We start from the raw sequence: 19,734 nt of genomic DNA, 5'->3' as shown, positions 1-19,734 counted from the left end.
GTCGGCGGAGACACCACATTCATTTGCTCCCGCTCTGCTTCCACATAGCCTTCCTCGTCAAACATGTCGACACAAGCGTACCGACACACCACACACACAGGGAATGCCCTTTTTGAAGACAGTTCCCCCACAAGGCCCTTTGGAGAGACAGAGAGAGAGTATGCCAGCACACACCCCAGCGCTCTAAACCCAGGAATAACACAGTAACTTAATGTTAACCCAGTAGCTGCTGTTATATTGATTTTTGCGCCTAATTATGTGCCCCCCCCTCTCTTTTTACCCTCTTCTACCGTGTATCTGCAGGGGAGAGCCTGGGGAGCTTCCTCTCAGCGGAGCTGTGGAGAAAAAATGGCGCTGGTGAGTGCTGAGGAAGAAGCCCCGCCCCCTCGACGGCGGGCTTCTGTCCCGCTTAAATATGTATTTTCTTGGCGGGGGCTCATACATATATACAGTGCCCAACTGTGTATATGTTCACTTTTGCCAAAAAGAGGTCCAAATGCTGCCCAGGGCGCCCCCCCTGCGCACTGCACCCTTACAGTGACCGAAGTATGTGAGGTGTGTGGGAGCAATGGCGCACAGCTGCAGTGCTGTGCGCTACCTCAGTGAAGACCGGAGTCTTCTGCCGCCGATTTCGAAGTCTTCTTGCTTCTCATACTCACCCGGCTTCTGTCTTCCGGCTCTGCGAGGGGGACGGCGGCGCGGCTCTGGGATCGGACGACGGGGGTGAGATCCTGTGTACGATCTCTCTGGAGCTAATGGTGTCCAGTAGCCTAAGAAGCAGGACCTAGCTTCAGAGAGTAGGGCTGCTTCTCTCCCCTCTGTCCCACGATGCAGGGAGTCTGTTGCCAGCAGAGCTCCCTGAAAATAAAAAACCTAACAAAATACTTTCTCACAGCAAGCTCAGGAGAGCTCACTGAACAGCACCCAGCTCGTCCGGGCACAGATTCAAACTGAGGTCTGGAGGAGGGGCAGAGGGAGGAGCCAGAGCACACCAGAATCTAAATTCTTTCTTAAAGTGCCCATGTCTCCTGCGGAGCCCGTCTATTCCCCATGGTCCTTACGGAGTCCCCAGCATCCACTAGGACGTTAGAGAAAGGATCGCACAGTGGCTACAAAATAATTTTGTGCAGTTTCAGAGTAGCTTCAGACCTACTCAGAACTTGCGGTCACTTCAGACTGTTCAGTTCCTGTTTTGACGTCACGAACACGCCCTGCGTTCGGCCAGCCACGCCTGCGTTTTTTCTGGCACGCGTGCGTTTTTTCGAACACTCCCTGAAAACGGTCAGTTGACACACAGAAACGCCCACTACATGTCAATCACTCTGCGGCCAGCAGTGCGACTGAAAAGCTTCGCTAGACCTTGTGTAAAACTACATCGGCCGTTGTGAAAGTACGTTGCGCATACGCATGCGCAGAAGTTACTTTTTTTGCATCATCGCTGCGCAGCAAACATTTTCTGCTAGTTATCAACTCGGAATGACCCCCTAAGTGTTATGTACACAAGCTTTATTTCAGTATGATTTGGAATCCTATATGTGTCCTCATACACCTAACCTCAATACACCATGCTGCGCGAGACACCTGGCACACTGAGCCGCCAGGTCCCATGCAACTCTGCTAGTGCCGGGTGTTTTTTTGCCTGAAAATGTCTTCGTGCTGTGATGTGACTAGACGCAGCAGGAGACTGTCCCGGTTCACGACATTTCTATATCTGTTTGCAACTAGGACGCATTTTCAAGTAAAAAGGACGCCCGGCACTGGCAGAGTCGCACGGGACCCGGCGGCTCACTCGCGCCAGATGTCTCGCACAGCATGGAGTGACAGCAGTAACAGTGTATGAGGACACATCTGTACATTGTTAACGGTTTTTGTTCTGTACGGTAACACAAACGTAAATTAATAAATTAACTCATGCACAAATCCTTGTGCTGCAGACCCTTATCTATATTTTAAAAGCAGTTTTAAGGGGACATTTACTAAGCTGTGATAAGAGCGGAGAAGTGAGCGAGTGTAGAAAGTTGACCCATCAACCAATCAGCAGCTCTATCATTTTATAATATGCAAATTATAGATGTTACTTCAGTGCTGATTGGTTGCCATGGGCAACTACTCCACTGGCTCACTTCTCTGCTCTTATCACTGCTTAGTAAATGTCCCCCTTAGTCTCTGTATGAAAGCGGACAACCCAACCATTACCTTGCTTTTGTCAGTGTTTATACAGCACATTACAGCAAACAGCTTTTTTTATGATTATTACTCTGCTGGGATTACTGTTGTGCTGCTGTGGTGAAGAGACGTACTGTATATTCATACTGCTTTGTACAATACTCGCAACTACCTCAACATTCCCAAAGCTGGATGTTTATTATGACGGAAGTCTGCAACTGCCCAAAAGACCAATCTAGCATCACCATAGGGGAAATCCATAGATTGACAAACTCTAGCACACCTCTCTGGGTTTGCATCCCGTACTGAGGGCCTAATTCAGCAATGATCGAAGATGTGCGAAAAAACGCAAATCTACTATCCGTTACCCCGACATGTAGGGGGGATGCCCAGCACAGGGCAATTCCGCCCCGCATGCCGGATCCCCCCCCTTCCTCCGCAAACATACAAAAGCATCGCACAGTGTTTAGGGTAGCCCTCTGCCTATACAGCCTAGCTGTGTTTCGGATCGCAGCGGCTGCGTGTGACGTCACGCAGCCGCCGCCGCTCACAAATGGTCCAGACACGCCTGCGTTGTCCAAGCGGCACCCCTCCCCCCAATGCTGTGTCAACGCTCCTTTAACGCCGCCGCAACGCCCGCTCCCACCCCGCTAACGCCTCTATCAATCAGGCTTTTGCATCTGACTGTGTGCGCACGTGCGGGGCGGCTGCAGTGAGTGCACAAACTTCAAAAGGCCCCAGCATGCGAACGCAATGCTGAATCGGGCCCTGAGAGCACAGTGGAGTTGTAGAGGCCGATTCTGAGTTGGGAACAGAGCAAGGAACTTTGCACCTTGGTAAAACCATGTTGCACTGCAAGTGGGGGAGATGTAACATGTGCAGAGAGATTTAGATGCTAGAGGGAGCGTGTAAGAATAAAGCTGCCCAGTGCTACATGGCTTGTTCCAGATTCAAAGTTACTCAACTCAGAATTAGCCACTGTACTTTATGTATGAATGTATGGGTTCGATATGATTTACCGCCGGGATGCTGAATGTCAGTATACCGACATCGGTGAGCGCAACAAAACCCCTTGCGGGCTCGGAGACTCACTGCACTCGCAACAGGTTCTACTCCCACTCTATGGGTGACGTGGTCCCTGTTAGTCGGCATGCCGACTGTCCAACGCTTGGGATTATGGCATCGGTATAGTGACCGGCGGTCACATGACTACATGCCGTACTTACTATACGCAGCCCATGGGATACCTAGCAGTATCCTAGCTATAGATCAGTCACTCTCCTCTGCTCCAGCAGAACATCGATTATCTTTTACTATAATAAACTATTTGCTATCTGAGTGTATAATATTGTTATAGCCTGTGTTTGTAGCGCCCCCCCACAATCCTTTTAATAGACAAAACCCAGCCTGGCTTTTCCTTTAAATTATTGCCAATATATATCTAGCAGTTAAATCACCCAACATCTCCCAGCTGCCTGCAACTCATAGGGTCACACTTACCCCAATGTGCTGGTGAGCAATAGCCGAATAACCAGCCAATGTACACGGACAACACATTATTATGTAACCTTTCCGGTTGGTTAGGGAACATGTCATCACACAGCGAGACACATCAACCAATTACTGGAACATTTAATTAGCCTCTTATTGTGCTTAAAAGACATCCTAATAAATCGGAAGCAGCAGGATATAATTTTCATTTACTAGTGAGGATATATCATAATGAGCCACCCCAGGGATAAAAGTAAAGAAGTTACTGCAGATTTTAATGATCATACTGTCATACACCGTTGTTACTCTGGGCTTTTATGTACAAGGGTCAGTTACTGTAAGCCTAATAAGGGTTTTTGCATTACATTTATAAGGGGGCTCATTTAATGAAGGTAAGTATAGTTATGTTTGTCCCTGCGATGTGCTCACTGTGGTGCTGGGGCCCTGGTGAATGAGTGGTTCCACTGCAGTGGATGGTAACGGGGAACAGGGTGGTCTTCAGTATGTCGAATGTCGGGATCCCGGCGCACAGTATACCGGCGCCGGGTTCCCGACACCCGGCATACCGACAGCTATTCTCCCTCGTGGGGGTCCACGCCCCCCCTGGAGGGAGAATAAATAGCGTGCACCGTGCCCGCAGCGTGGCGAGTGCAGCGTGGAGAGCGCAGCGAGCCCGCAAGGGGCTCCTTTGCGCTCGCCACACTGTCGGTATGCCGGCGGTCGGGCTCCCGGCGCCGGTATGCTGGTCGTCGGGAGCCCGGCCGCCGGCATACCATACTACACCCGGGGAACACTCTACTGGTAAAGTTTGATATTTGTAGCCTATATTTGTAGATGGCGATTGTAGCGGGGTTCAATCCCCGTAATGCTTCGTAATACGGAGCTTGGTAAATCTGGCAGCATCCCCCATAGAAATAAATGGGCCCCAATGTGTAACCTGATTGATGACTTTTTTTTTTTTTTTATTCCTTTTACTAGCAAGCTACAGTGACATGTGTGATGGGTATTAAGCACAATGAAAAGATCTTTACACTGACTGAGTTGGGAGTAAGTTGTAGTTTTGATGTAATACACAATTGCTAATCAGAGCCCTCAGTCACATAAATAGAAACTATTTTGATTAGTTGGGGCATGGAGCAGGATATGGAATCTGGAAGCATGTGCAATGCAACTTAAACGCACGAGTAGAATTGGAGGGGGGGGGGGGATCACTCCAGTGCGTCCTATATCACAACTGCGTCCGACTCAGGCCCCAAGAGTCCACTGTCTAGCTACCAGAAACTTATACTTGGTTTTATGCATTAGAGAGAGGGTAAGGAGACATCTTCTGAAAGGGTGCACCTAGCCTTGTATTAGACTAAGGACACAGTGCATACACTTCTGCTAGATTCATTGCTAGAATGAATATATAAATTGAACTCTTCGTCTTGGGTTACCTGGTAGAGTAGTGTACGCATTGCTGAGCAGACATACCTTGGTGTCCCAGTTTTGATTTAGGTAGTATATGCAAGTTAAGCAGCGTCCATCTCTGTTTGGGTTATCCACATGTCGTACATATCCCATCCCATTGCCAGGATAGCAAGCCACCATTGCCTGCAAAATCATAAGTCACAGTATGAGTAGGTTATCAGTGCATTATTACACAGTATCCTCATTAGTGCATAAGTCAGTAACATCTGGTGTGATACTGGACCATTCCTCACAAATAAACGCCTCTGCCTCCAAGGGGTATATTCAATTAGGGTCGGATCCATTCCGATATGCATTTGTCGGAATGGATTCGAAAACCCCTATTCAATCTCATCTCAATTCGACTTTTAAAAAGTCGAATTGAGATGAGGGACCCAGAGGAGGAGAGGGGGGAGCCACGGCGAGACGGAGGTGATCAGCGCTACAGTAGCGCAGCAGGAGGATGTCACACAGCCGCCCCGACCTCATGGCAGTGTCCACCCAGCTCCAGCAAGCGTGACCTCACTTGCTGGAGCTGGCGCGGCTGTGAGATATCCTGCTGTAGCGCTTCATTCCCCTGTATGTCCGCGGGTGTCCCCCGTCTCCCTGCGGCTCCCCCCCCCCCCCCCCCTCTCCTCCTCTAGGTCTCACATCTCAGTCCGACATTTTTTTATGGTCGAAAATTTCAACACAAGCACGTGGATCGGCAGCTATACCGCCGATCCACGTGCTTTCCGACAAGTCGAATTCCACGACTTGTCGAATAGGACTGAATAGGTCGAATCGAGATTCGACCTTAAAAAGTCGAAAACTGCCGTCTTTTCGACAGACGGCAGTTTTCGACACCATTTGAATACACCCCCAAGTCTGTTTGTTTTGGCGTATTTTACCGTCTGGCCAAACTCTGCACAGTGAGGTTCATTCTGAGTTGTTCGCTAATTATTTTTTTTCACTACGGAGCGATTAATCGCAAACTGCGCATGCGCAATGTACCTGCGCCAAGTAAATTAGCACAAAAGTTTGCTATTTTACTCACGGCGTAACGAAGTTTTTTCATCGTTCTGCTGATCGTAGTGTGATTGACAGGAAGTGGGTGTTTCTAGGCGGAAACTGGCCGTTTTCTAGGAGTGTGCGGAAAAACGCAGGCGTTTCAGGGAAAAACGCGGGAGTGGCTGGAGAAACGGGGGAGTGGCTGGGCGAACGCTGGGTGTGTTTGTGACGTCAAACCAGGAACGAAAAGGACTGAGGTGGTCGCAATGGCAAAGTAAATCTGGAGCTACTCAGAAACTGCGGGGTAATCGTTACAAGAAAATTAGCGAATCTTTCGTTCGCAATTCTGCTAAGCTAAGATACACTCCCAGAGGGCGGCGGCTTAGCGTGTGCAATGCTGCTAAAAGCAGCTAGCGAGCGAACAACTCGGAATCACCCCCCGTGTGCGGTTCCAACCTTAAGAAAATCCGATCATATTGAATATTATCTGCCTTGGGAGAAAAGCATGTTTGGCCAATCTCCACTCTGACTGAATGAACGCATTATGGCTGGATTTCTACAACCTGAGCCTCTAAGTACATGGCCAAACTGGTCACAGATCCAATCAGATAACACTGATCCAGCCCAACATAGGATGTGTTATTGAAACAGAGGACAATCTACTGTACAAGCCACAACGCAGAACAGACATATTTAGAGAAACCATAGAGGTTTGATATTCCTAGACACCCAAGACAACTATAGGGGAACTCAGTTGTTTTACTGACGCGTTAACTAATGGGCGTCTGACGGAGCAATTCAATTGTTGCTCTGATTGAGCTCCCATTAGTCACGGGAGACACATGTCTTCTCACAGCCTGTTGAGGTGGTGAGAAAAAAATGAGAGAAAACTCTGTGGTTTGGGTGCCGTAACCAGGACTTTAGAAGGGTTTAGCCGCTTTGCGCGGATTAAACCGGTGCTTTTGGGCGCGTCAACAGTAATGGGCGCCCAATCGGAGCAACAACTGAATTGCTCTGACGGGCACCCAAAACAATTGAATTGACACAATACAGCTGCCTGTACCATAAACAATCATATAAAACAGGAACCATGGACCCTGGCATACTTCCAAACACTTATCCAGATAGGCAAGAGTAAAATATGGCTCGCCAAGCAACATCACATTACTCTGCTATTTAGAAGTCCAGGTTCTGTGCTTACTATACCAGGCTACGGGATGTTGGAAGTAAAATACCAAGTTCAGTAATAGGGTCAGGTACGTCTGCATCCACCGAAGGCTTCCAAAAAGTTTGGCACCACCAGTAGAGTGTAAAGTGCATTGGCTACCTGGCTCTTGAGACTGTGATAATTATCATAAGATCTACATCATAAACATCCTGTTACAGGCGCAGCTATCTGATGAAGGGGCCACTAAGCTAATTTAGTTGTTCTGTTTTTACAGCCTCACTGTTTGTCCTCATGTATCCACGTATACACGCTCAGCACTACTCTACCATGCAACAGCCCTATAATCTCTCCCAACGCTGGCCCCACTTGCGTCACCAGTTTGGGAGCCCTCACAATATCCCGCAGATAAATCATCCAGCATCAGGGCCACAGCATTCCTGTTGGCCACTCTTAAAGGGGCAATGCCAGTGCATAGAAGAATCTGATCTGCCTTCTGGTAATGTTTTTAGCTCATTAACTGGAGCAGTGGCTTAATAGAAAAAAAAACAACTCATCAATTCAGGGGTTCTATGTGGTGTTTGCGGGACAAATCTGTTAGAGCGAATCCCTATCATCATAACGCTGCGTTACATATCATACTGTATACAGCGTGTAATGATATAAGTTAGGCACAACTCTTTGGGCAACACTGGTTGACATGGACCTGTAGTGGGGCCAAGAATAATAGGGCAGATGTACTAAGCCTTGAAGAGTGATAAAATGGAGAGAGATAAAGCAACCAACCAGTTCCTGTCATTTTTCAAACACAGCATATAACATGGTAGGTAGGAGCTGATTGGCTGGTACTTTATCTCTCTCCATTTTATCACTATCCAAGGCTTAGTACATCTCCCCCATATATTTTAGAGGGTTTATGTAATTCAGGTCAGTCACACAGCAGCATTATCCTGCACACAAGTAATACAGGGTTAGAACACGCACACCAGGGGTTAATAGGGAAATGTGTGTCCCACACACTTTATGCGCTGCCTGTATATACAATTTCCTGTAACCACAGGACCTACGCAGCAGCTAAAGATAACGCCAACGTCACACAAGGATTTGAACCCGTGACCTGGTGGACTTATGAGCCCAAGTACAGTATCTGCCTGCTGAGACATTAATCTAAAGACAGCACGCAGAACATATATTAATCACGTCATACATTATATCTCTATCTCATATACATCTACTCTCGCCCTTCTTATCTCACTGGTTCATAGAGTTCTCCTTTCACGTACCTGTTTCATATTGTACAATTCATACACAACTAGATCCCCCTATTTTATACCGCACTGGACAGCACATCCAACACATACCCACTTATAGAGATATATATATATATATATATATATATATATATATATATATATAAAAATAAGAATTTACTTGCCGATAATTCTATTTCTCGGAGTCCGTAGTGGATGCTGGGGTTCCTGAAAGGACCATGGGGAATAGCGGCTCCGCAGGAGACATGGGCACTTTAAGAAAGAACTTAGATTCTGGTGTGCTCTGGCTCCTCCCTCTATGTCCCTCCTCCAGACCTCAGTTAGAGAAACTGTGCCCGGAAGAGCTGACAGTACAAGGAAAGGATTTTGGTAATCCAGGGCAAGATACATACCAGCCACACCAATCACACCGTATAACTTGTGATAAACTTACCCAGTCAACAGTATGAACAACAACAGAGCATCAGTACAACCCTGATGCAACTATAACATAACCCTTATTGCAGCAATAACTATATACAAGTATTGCAGAAGAAGCCCGCACTTGGGACGGGCGCCCAGTATCCACTACGGACTACGAGAAATAGATTTACCGGTAAGTAAAATCTTATTTTCTCTAACGTCCTAGTGGATGCTGGGGACTCCGTAAGGACCATGGGGATTATACCAAAGCTCCCAAACGGGCAGGAGAGTGCGGATGACTCTGCAGCACCGATTGAGCAAACACAAGGTCCTCCTCAGCCAGGGTATCAAACTTATAGAACTTTGCAAAAGTGTTTGAACCTGACCAAGTAGCCGCTCGGCAAAGCTGTAATGCCGAGACCCCTCGGGCAGCCGCCCAAGAGCCCACCTTCCTAGTGGAATGGGCCTTAACTGATTTTGGCAGCGGCAATCCAGCCGCAGAATGAGCCTGCTGAATCGTGTTACAGATCCAGCGAGCAATAGTTTGCTTTGAAGCAGGAGCACCAAGCTTGTTGGAAGCATACAGGATTAACAAAGACTGTTTTCCTGACCCTAGCCGTTCTGGCTACATAAACCTTCAAAGCCCTGACCACATCAAGCAACTCGGAATCCTCCAAGTCAGTAGTAGCCACAGGCATCACAATAGGTTTACAAAAGGAAAAAAAGAGAGTAGTAACTCGCGCCCTTATAGCAGCTTTGCACTAAGACCCTTTGGAAACACCACTTCCAGAGTACATATATATTACAGAAAATAGGGTAGTACACAAGCGCTCCTAATCCTAGTGATGAAAGGAATTTCCTCCTTTCTCAAAAATTTCTGTACAAAGTATACTTTAATAAACGATGTTCACTGTTCTCCGGGCAGTTCGCACCTCCAAACTGACCTCCTTTTGAGTGATGGTACACACATAAAGGTATCTTTTCACAATACTTTCCAATGGTCTTCTTTTTCTATAACCCTTCTTTACAAGACGCTCACCTCATATATGAGCCCTATATGCTCTGAAAGGTTTCTTTAAGATCTTCATATATCACACCATATCCACCACAATCTGAAGGCACCCTCTCCCTTATTGTGACGCTCACCTTAGGGTATATCCCTATGTTCCTTGAAAGGTTTCTTTTGTAGTCAGCATTCGCTGAATGGGTAATGGAGAGGAACCACTTCTTTCCAATCTCAAGCACTCGATTTCCAAAGTACCATGCGTCCACAGTGGTAAAAAGTGCGGTTTTAATAAAAAAGTTCACATACAATAAAAAACATACAATTGTACCCCAACAAGGCCGTCTGGGTTTGTCCCTCTATGCTCCCTTCGGAACCGATGGTGAAAATTTCACCCCAAAAAAATTCCTTTAACGAATTTTTGGCACTTACTGCCTGGGTTCCTGATCGGGGAGATCAAAAATAGAAGACAAACCTTTAGACCTGGGTAAAAATAGATAAAAGCCAACGCGTTTCGGAAAAAATCCTTCCTCAGGGCATGTTTGGGACCTATCCAGTCGGCCTTTTAAACCCAACTGAGCTTCCCTCCCATTTTACAAACCAATCAGACACCACTGGTATGGGCATCTGTTATAGACATAATTCTAATGTTTAAAATTGCTATCACTGTATTCTTGAATATTTATACATAGTTCCTTCCATATTACATATCAAATTAAAACAAGCAACAAAAAGAAAAATAGGTTTTCACATTAATTGGTGTTCCACAAACTCCGTCCCGGAACGCCCTTAATAAAAGTCCCCATTTATTCTATATGGACGAGTCCCTTCCAGTCCGGATTTTATATCCACATAATCACGCTGTGCTGTCGCGGGTCGTCACTTCCGGTTCCGGCTCCACGGGAGGCATACATATCTCCGTAAGATTGCGTGACTCTGATGGTACTCTACAGACGATGACGTGTTTCCTGTATGTTGTCCTGGAAACCGCATCGTCAGGCAGTCCTTCCCCGCGCTTGTGGCCATGGAAACCGTTGTCCCACGTCAGTTCCTTTCTGCGCTGACGTATTTCCGGCTAGATGGAACGCAAAGCAGGAAGTTCCCTGGGATGTATAACCCGTTTCCCACAGCACAGGGATAACTTATTCATATATTTTCATAGTAAAAGACAAAAACAACATAAAGAAAAATATGTTAGTGGTGAATCGAACAGCTGAATTCCATATAATCATAATATCAACCAATGCTTAAATCTCCCATATACACCATTACATTTAGATACTATTCATCCTTTTGACAGAGATGGACTTCAATCAGAGAAACCATTTCATTTCAAATTCTACATTTAGCCCATTTGGGACCAAGGTTTTTAGCTCATAGATGGTCTTCATCTCCATTTTTGCCAATTGTTTTTCCCCATCGTTGGTTCTCCAATTAGGGGTAATCAGTTTGATTCCACAAAAATTATTTAGATGACTAATATTACAGGCATGGGCATTTTTAAAGTGCAATGATACGTTGTGGGTTTCTAACCCTTTTTTAATATTACGGGCATGTTCAGCCATTCTTATTTTAAGCACACGGGTGGTTCTGCCCACATACTGCAACCCACACACACATTCTAAGAGATATACAACGTTCTTAGAGTTGCATGTTATGAAGTCTTTAATGTTGTAGGACTTTTGGGTTTGTATGGACTTATATTGTGTAATTTTGCTTTCTTTACTTTTACACATTTTACACATCATACACAGGCCACATCTAAAAAAGCCTTTTGATCTGTTCCTAGTAAGCATTTTTGGGGCCGTAGCCACACTGCTTACTATGCTTTCCTTCAGATTTTTAGCTCTTCTATAGGTAAACTTTGGTACCCTCGAGATGACTTCTTTAAGACAGGGGTCCTTTCCTAAAATGGACCAATGTTTTCTTATTATTTGTTCAACCTGTCTGTATTGACTATTGTATGTGGTGATAAATAGCACTTCGTTTGACCTTTCATTATTTCTAACGGGATTTTTAGTTAACATATCCATACGGTCATATGACGACCCGCGACAGCACAGCGTGATTATGTGGATATAAAATCCGGACTGGAAGGGACTCGTCCATATAGAATAAATGGGGACTTTTATTAAGGGCGTTCCGGGACGGAGTTTGTGGAACACCAATTAATGTGAAAACCTATTTTTCTTTTTGTTTCTTGTTTTAATTTAATATGTAATATGGAAGAAACTATGTATAAATATTCAAGAATACAGTGATAGCAATTTTAAACATTAGAATTATGTCTATAACAGATGCCCATACCAGTGGTGTCCGATTGGTTTGTAAAATGGGAGGGAAGCTCAGTTGGGTTTAAAAGGCCGACTGGATAGGTCCCAAACATGCCCTGAGGAAGGATTTTTTCCGAAACGCGTTGGCTTTTATCTATTTTTACCCAGGTCTAAAGGTTTGTCTTCTATTTTTGATCTCCCCGATCAGGAACCCAGGCAGTAAGTGCCAAAAATTCGTTAAAGGAATTTTTTTGGGGTGAAATTTTCACCATCGGTTCCGAAGGGAGCATAGAGGGACAAACCCAGACGGCCTTGTTGGGGTACAATTGTATGTTTTTTATTGTATGTGAACTTTTTTATTAAAACCGCACTTTTTACCACTGTGGACGCATGGTACTTTGGAAATCGAGTGCTTGAGATTGGAAAGAAGTGGTTCCTCTCCATTACCCATTCAGCGAATGCTGACTACAAAAGAAACCTTTCAAGGAACATAGGGATATACCCTAAGGTGAGCGTCACAATAAGGGAGAGGGTGCCTTCAGATTGTGGTGGATATGGTGTGATATATGAAGATCTTAAAGAAACCTTTCAGAGCATATAGGGCTCATATATGAGGTGAGCGTCTTGTAAAGAAGGGTTATAGAAAAAGAAGACCATTGGAAAGTATTGTGAAAAGATACCTTTATGTGTGTACCATCACTCAAAAGGAGGTCAGTTTGGAGGTGCGAACTGCCCGGAGAACAGTGAACATCGTTTATTAAAGTATACTTTGTACAGAAATTTTTGAGAAAGGAGGAAATTCCTTTCATCACTAGGATTAGGAGCGCTTGTGTACTACCCTATTTTCTGTAATATATATCACAATAGGTTGGTTTATATGAAAAGATGAAACCACTTTCGGCAGGAATTGTGGACGGGTCCTCAATTCTGCTCTATCCGCATGGAAAACCAGATAGGGGCTTTTATGTGACAAAGCCGACAATTCTGACACACGCCTAGCCGAAGCCAAGGCTAGTAGCATGACCACCTTCCACGTGAGATATTTCAATTCCACCGTTTTGAGTGGTTCAAACCAGTGGGATTTCAGGAAACTCAACACCACGTTAAGATCCCAAGGTGCCACTGGAGGCACAAAAGGGGGCTGAATATGCTGCACTCCCTTTACAAACGTCTGAACTTCAGGTAGAGAAGCCAGCTCTTTCTGAAAGAAAATGGATAGGGCCGAAATCTGGACCTTAATGGAACCCAATTTTAGGCCCAAAGTCACTCCTGACTGTAGGAAGTGAAGGAAACGGCCCAGCTGGAATTCCTCCGTAGGGGCATTCCTGGCCTCACACCAAGCAACATATTTTCGCCATATACGGTGATAACGTTGAGCTGTCACGTCCTTCCTAGCCATTATCAGCGTAGGAATAACCTCATGCGGAATGGGTGTGGTATTGAAAGTCGACAGCAACTAGGTCGACAATGTCTAGGTCGACCACTATTGGTCGACAGTAACTAGGTCAACAGGGTGTCTAGGTCGACAGGGTCTTTAGGTCGACATGTTCTAGGTCGACAGGTCAAAAGGTCGACATGAGTTTTTAATGTTATTTTGGTGTCGTTTTCTTCGTAGAGTGACCGGGAACCCCAATTAGTGCACCGCGTCCCCTCGCATGGCTCGCTTCGCTCGCCATGCTTCGGGCATGGTGCCTTCGCTCCGCTACCGCTTCGCTCGGCACACTTTACCGTTCCAATCGTAGTCCACGTGGATCGTTAAGTATGAAAAGGTTAAAAAAAAGAAAAAAATTGTGAAAAACTCATGTTGACCTTTTGACCTGTCGACCTAGAACATGTCGACCTAAAGGCCCTGTCGACCTAGTTACTGTCGACCAATAGTGGTCGACCTAGACATTGTCGACCTAGTTACTGTCGACTTTCAGTCCGGATCCCATGCGGAATGCCTTTCTCTGCTAGGATCCGGCGTTCAACCGCCATGCCGTCAAACGCAGCCGCGGTACGTCTTGGAACAGACAGGGCCCCTGTTGCAACATGTCCTGTATTAGAGGAAGAGGCCACGGTTCCTCTGTGAGCATTTCTTGCAGATCTGGATACCAAGTCCTTCTTGGCCAATCCGGAACAATGAGTATTGTTCTCACTCCTCTTTTTCTTATGATTCTCAGCACCTTGGGTATGAGAGGAAGAGGAGGAAATACATAGACCGACTGGAACACCCACGGTGTCACCAGTGCATCCACAGCTATCGCCTGAGGGTCTCTTGACCTGGAGCAATACCTCTGTAGCTTTTTGTTGAGGCGGGATGCCATCATGTCCACCTATGGCAGTTCCCACCGACTTGCAATCTGCGTGAAGACTTCTTGATGAAGTCCCCACTCTCCCGGGTGGAGGTCGTGCCTGCTGAGGAAGTCTGCTTCCCAGTTGTCCACTCCCAGGATGAACACTGCTGACAGTGCGCTTACGTGATTCTCCGCCCAGCGAAGAATTCTGGTGGCTTCCGCCATTGCCACCCTGCTCCTTGTGCCGCCTTGTCGGTTTACATGAGCCACAGCGGTGATGTTGTCTGACTGAATCAGAACCGGTTGGTCGCGAAGCAGGGTCTCCGCTTGACGTAGGGCGTTGTATATGGCCCTTAGTTCCAGGATGTTGATGTGAAGGCAAGTCTCCTGACTTGACCACAGACCTTGGAAATTTCTTCCCTGTGTGACTGCTCCCCACCCTCGGAGGCTTGCATCCGTGGTCACCAGGACCCAGTCCTGAATGCCGAATCTGCGGCCCTCGAGAAGGTGAGCACTCTGCAGCCACCACAGGAGAGACACCCTGTCCCTGGGGGATAGGGTGATTATGTGTCCAGAATCACGCCCAGGAAAGGCAGACGAGTCGTAGGAATCAACTGCGACTTTGGAATATTTAGAATCCAGCCGTGTTGCCGTAACACTTCCAGAGAACGTGCTACGCTGATCAGCAACTGCTCTCTTGACCTCGCTTTTATGAGGAGATCGCCCAAGTATGGGATAATTGTGACCCCGTGCTTCCGCAGGAGTACCATCATTTCCGCCATTACCTTGGTAAATATTCTCGGAGCCGTGGATAGACGGCAACGTCTGAAATTGGTAATGACAATCCTGTACCACAAATCTGAGGTACGCCTGATGAGGTGGATAAATGGGGACATGAAGGTATGCATCCTTTATGTCCAGAGACACCATAAAATCCCCCCCCCTTCCAGGCTTGCGATGACCGCTCTCAGCGATTCCATCTTGAACCGGAACCTTTTCAGGTACATGTTCAGGGATTTTAAATTCAATATGGGTCTGACCGAACCGTCCGGTTTCGGTACTACAAACATGGTCGAATAATAACCCCTTCCTTGTTGAAGGAGGGGAACCTTGACCACCACCTGTTGAAGATACAATTTGTGAATTGCAGTTAACACTATTTCCCTCTCGAGGGGGGAAGCTGGCAGGGCCGATTTAAGGTATCGGTGAGGGGGCATCTCTTCGAATTCCAGCTTGTATCCCTGAGACACAATATCTATTGCCCAGGGATCCAACTGGGAGTGAACCCACTTGTGGCTGAAATTTCGGAGACGCGCCCCCACCGGGCCTAGCTCCGCCTGTGGAGCCCCAGCGTCATGCGGTGGATTTTGTGGAAGCCGGGGAGGACTTCTGTTCCTGGGAACCAGCTGTGTTGTGCAGCTTCTTTCCTCTGCCCCTGCCCCTGGCAAGAAAGGACGCACCTCGGACTTTCTTGCTTTTCTGTGATCGAAAGGACTGCATTTGGTAATACGGTGCTTTCTTAGGCTGTGAGGAAACATATGGCAAAAAAATTTGACTTTCCAGCAGTAGCTGTGGAGACCAGGTCCGAGAGACCCTCCCCAAACAATTCCTCACCCTTGTAAGGTAAAACCTCCATGTGCCTTTTTGAGTCGGCATCACCTGTCCATTGCCGAGTCCACAGGACCCTTCTGGCAGAAATCGACATAGCATTTATTCTAGAACCCAGTAGACTAATGTCTCTTTGAGCATCTCTCATATATAGGACAGCGTCTTTTATATGCCCCAGGGTCAATAATAAAGTATCCTTGTCTAAGGTATCAAGTTCCTCAGACAGGGTGTCCGTCCATGCTGCTACAGCACTACACACCCAGGCCGACGCGATCGCCGGCCTTAGTAAGGTACCTGAATGTGTATAAATGGACTTCAGGGTACCCTCCTGCTTTCCGCAGCATCTTTGAGGGTAGCCGTATCCTGGGACGGCAGGGCTACCCTCTTGGATAAGCGTGTTAAAGCTTTGACCACCCTAGGGGAGGATTCCCAGCGTAACCTGTCCGTTGGCGGGAAAGGATACGCCATAAGAATCCGTTTGGAAATCTGCAGTTTTTTATCTGGAGATTCCCAAGCCTTTTCACATAACTCATTGAGCTCGTGTGAGGGGGGAAAAGTTACCTGCGGCTTCTTTTCCCCATACATATGAACCCTCCTGTCAGGGACTGGGGTTTCCTCTGTGATGTGCAACACATCCTTAATTGATATAATCATATAACGGATGGATTTAGCCAATTTTGGCTGTAACTTTGCATCATCGTAATCGACACTGGAATAAGAATCCATGTCGGTATCTGTGTCAACAATTTGGGATAGTGGGCGCTTCTGAGACCCTGACGGCCTCTGCGACATAGGATCAGGCACGGGCTGAGACCCTGACTGTCCTGAGGCTTCAGCTTTTTTCAACCTTTTATGCAAGGAATTAACATTATCATTTAAAACCTTCCACATATCCATCCAATCAGGTGTCGGCGCCGTCGGCGGAGACACCACATTCATTTGCTCCCGCTCTGCTTCCACATAGCCTTCCTCGTCAAACATGTCGACACAAGCGCACCGACACACCACACACACAGGGAATGCCCTTTTTGAAGACAGTTCCCCCACAAGGCCCTTTCGAGAGACAGAGAGAGAGTATGCCAGCACACACCTCAGCGCTATAAACCCAGGAATAACACAGTAACTTAATGTTAGCCCAGTAGCTGCTGTTATATTGATTTTTGCGCCTAATTATGTGCCCCCCCTCTCTTTTTACCCTCTTCTACCGTGTATCTGCAGGGGAGAGCCTGGGGAGCTTCCTCTCAGCGGAGCTGTGGAGAAAAATGGCGCTGGTGAGTGCTGAGGAAGAAGCCCCGCCCCCTCGACGGCGGGCTTCTGTCCCGCTTAAATATGTATTTTCCTGGCGGGGGCTCATACATATATACAGTGCCCAACTGTATATATGTTCACTTTTGCCAAAAAGAGGTCCAAATGCTGCCCAGGGCGCCCCCCACTGCGCCCTGCACCCTTACAGTGACCGGAGTATGTGAGGTGTGTGGGAGCAATGGCGCACAGCTGCAGTGCTGCGTTACCTCAGTGAAGACCGGAGTCTTCTGCCGCCGATTTCGAAGTCTTCTTGCTTCTCATACTCACCCGGCTTCTGTCTTCCGGCTCTGCGAGGGGGACGGCGGCGCGGCTCTGGGATCGGACGACGAGGGTGAGATCCTGTGTACGATCCCCCTCGAGCTAATGGTGTCCAGTAGCCTAAGAAGCAGGACCTAGCTTCAGAGAGTAGGGCTGCTTCTCTCCCCTCTGTCCCACGATGCAGGGAGTCTGTTGCCAGCAGAGCTCCCTGAAAATAAAAAACCTAACAAAATACTTTCTCACAGCAAGCTCAGGAGAGCTCACTGAAAAGCACCCAGCTCGTCCGGGCACAGATTCAAACTGGGGTCTGGAGGAGGGACATAGAGGGAGGAGCCAGAGCACACCAGAATCTAAATTCTTTCTTAAAGTGCCCATGTCTCCTGCGGAGCCCGTCTATTCCCCATGGTCCTTACGGAGTCCCCAGCATCCACTAGGACGTTAGAGAAATAAATAAATATATATATATATATATATATATATATATATATATATATATATATTCCTCTTACGTACTCAAGGATCCAATGCTGTAGAAAGCATGTCCATGGACAAAATATATAACCCCACTCAGGTGCCTTGTAACCCCATACATTTTTATGAAGCCCCTTCTCTTGCATGCATCAATAGAACCTCATCACTCACACCAAAATACCATGCACCACCGTAAGACAACATCAAACAGACCTCACTATGCTAGTCACTACCAAATGCCAGACCACAAATATATATTCAACTTATATCATGCTGAAGGTAATTCTGTAAATAACGGGGATACGGTCGTTAGGTCAACACAGCGTAAATCAACAGTCATTAGGTCGATCACTGAAGGTCGACATGCATTCGGTCGACATGGTCAATAGGTCGCCGTGGTCATTAGGTCGACATGTACTAGGTCGACATGAGTTTTTCACATTTTTTTTCTTCTTTCATTTTTTTGATTTTTCCATACTTGACGATCCACGTGGACTATGATTGAAACGGTAACCCGTGCTGAGCGAAGCGAGGCACCATGCCCGCTCGCCATGCAAGGGGACACGGTGCACTAATTGGGGTTCCCCGTCACTTTACGAAGAAAACGACACCAAAAACAGTCCAAAAACTGATGTCTACCTAGTACATGTCGACCTAATTTCCATGTTGACCTAGTCCATGTCGACCATCAGTGGTCGACCTAATGACTGTCAACCTAAGTTGAGTCGACCCAACGACCCATACCCAAATGATGTAAGATCTGAAATGCACAAATCCCCGTGACCAATGCATTAAACACATGGTTTTAAGGCACGTGGGGGTATGGATCACATGGTCAAACCCAAATAGGTCAACAGTCATTAGGGTGGCAACTATTGGTCGACACGGCAAAGGTCAACGTGGTGAAAAGGTTGACATTGTGTCGTTTTCACCATCACAACACATGGAACCCCAATTAGTGTATTCGCTCGCCATGATTCGGGCAAGGTGCCTTGCTCTGCTACCACTGCGTTCAGCACAGGTTACTATTCCCAATCGTAGTCCATGTGGATGGTAAAGTATGAAAAAGTTTGAAAAAAAACCCAAAACAAAACTCCAAAAATAAAAAAATAAACAAACATATGATCGACCATGTGTGTCAACTATTTGCACCTGTCTACCTTTTGTACCTGTCGTCCACAAGCACTGTCGACCTTTTACATGTCAATATAATGCATGTCGACCATTAGTCGACATCTAATTAAGCGAATTAACCAAAAGTTGAAACCTAATTAAGTTAGACTTATCATCTACATACCAGCAAGTAGCAGGTCTGTACCTAATTCATCTATATTTTTTATTCTGTATGAATGAATGTTTGATGCTATAAACAAGTACAGATGCCAGCCCTGGTAGGCACAGACTACTACAGTACTTCTATCCACAAAAACAGTAAAACTTCCCGGCATCCCCTGTATCATGTGTTTCTATAACAAATCATAAAACTGCACTTTATAGGGATGTTTTGGATATTAGTCTGGCATGCGAAGGGTTAGTGGTAACCATTCCGTTGTGACGGGTGGAAAACAGAAGCAGCATTTTTGGAATTGTTTTCAGGCTGCTCTGA

General features: G+C 46.6%; 1 protein-coding gene across 2 annotated transcripts in view; it reads right to left on the bottom strand.

Annotated features, from left to right (window-relative positions):
• The window catches only part of EGLN2 (egl-9 family hypoxia inducible factor 2), a 79,295-nt gene that overhangs the window by 31,187 nt on the left and 28,374 nt on the right, over positions 1 to 19,734 (bottom strand). For both annotated transcript variants that reach the window (XM_063937713.1, XM_063937712.1), the window contains exon 3: positions 5,131 to 5,250. In XM_063937713.1, the coding sequence (XP_063793783.1) occupies positions 5,131 to 5,250 (120 nt within the window). The remainder of the gene's footprint in view (positions 1 to 5,130; positions 5,251 to 19,734) is intronic.

The sequence above is a fragment of the Pseudophryne corroboree genome, chromosome 8, assembly GCF_028390025.1.
Source record: "Pseudophryne corroboree isolate aPseCor3 chromosome 8, aPseCor3.hap2, whole genome shotgun sequence".
Taxonomy (NCBI): domain Eukaryota; kingdom Metazoa; phylum Chordata; class Amphibia; order Anura; family Myobatrachidae; genus Pseudophryne; species Pseudophryne corroboree.
This window is presented reverse-complemented; position numbering and strand designations above follow the sequence as displayed.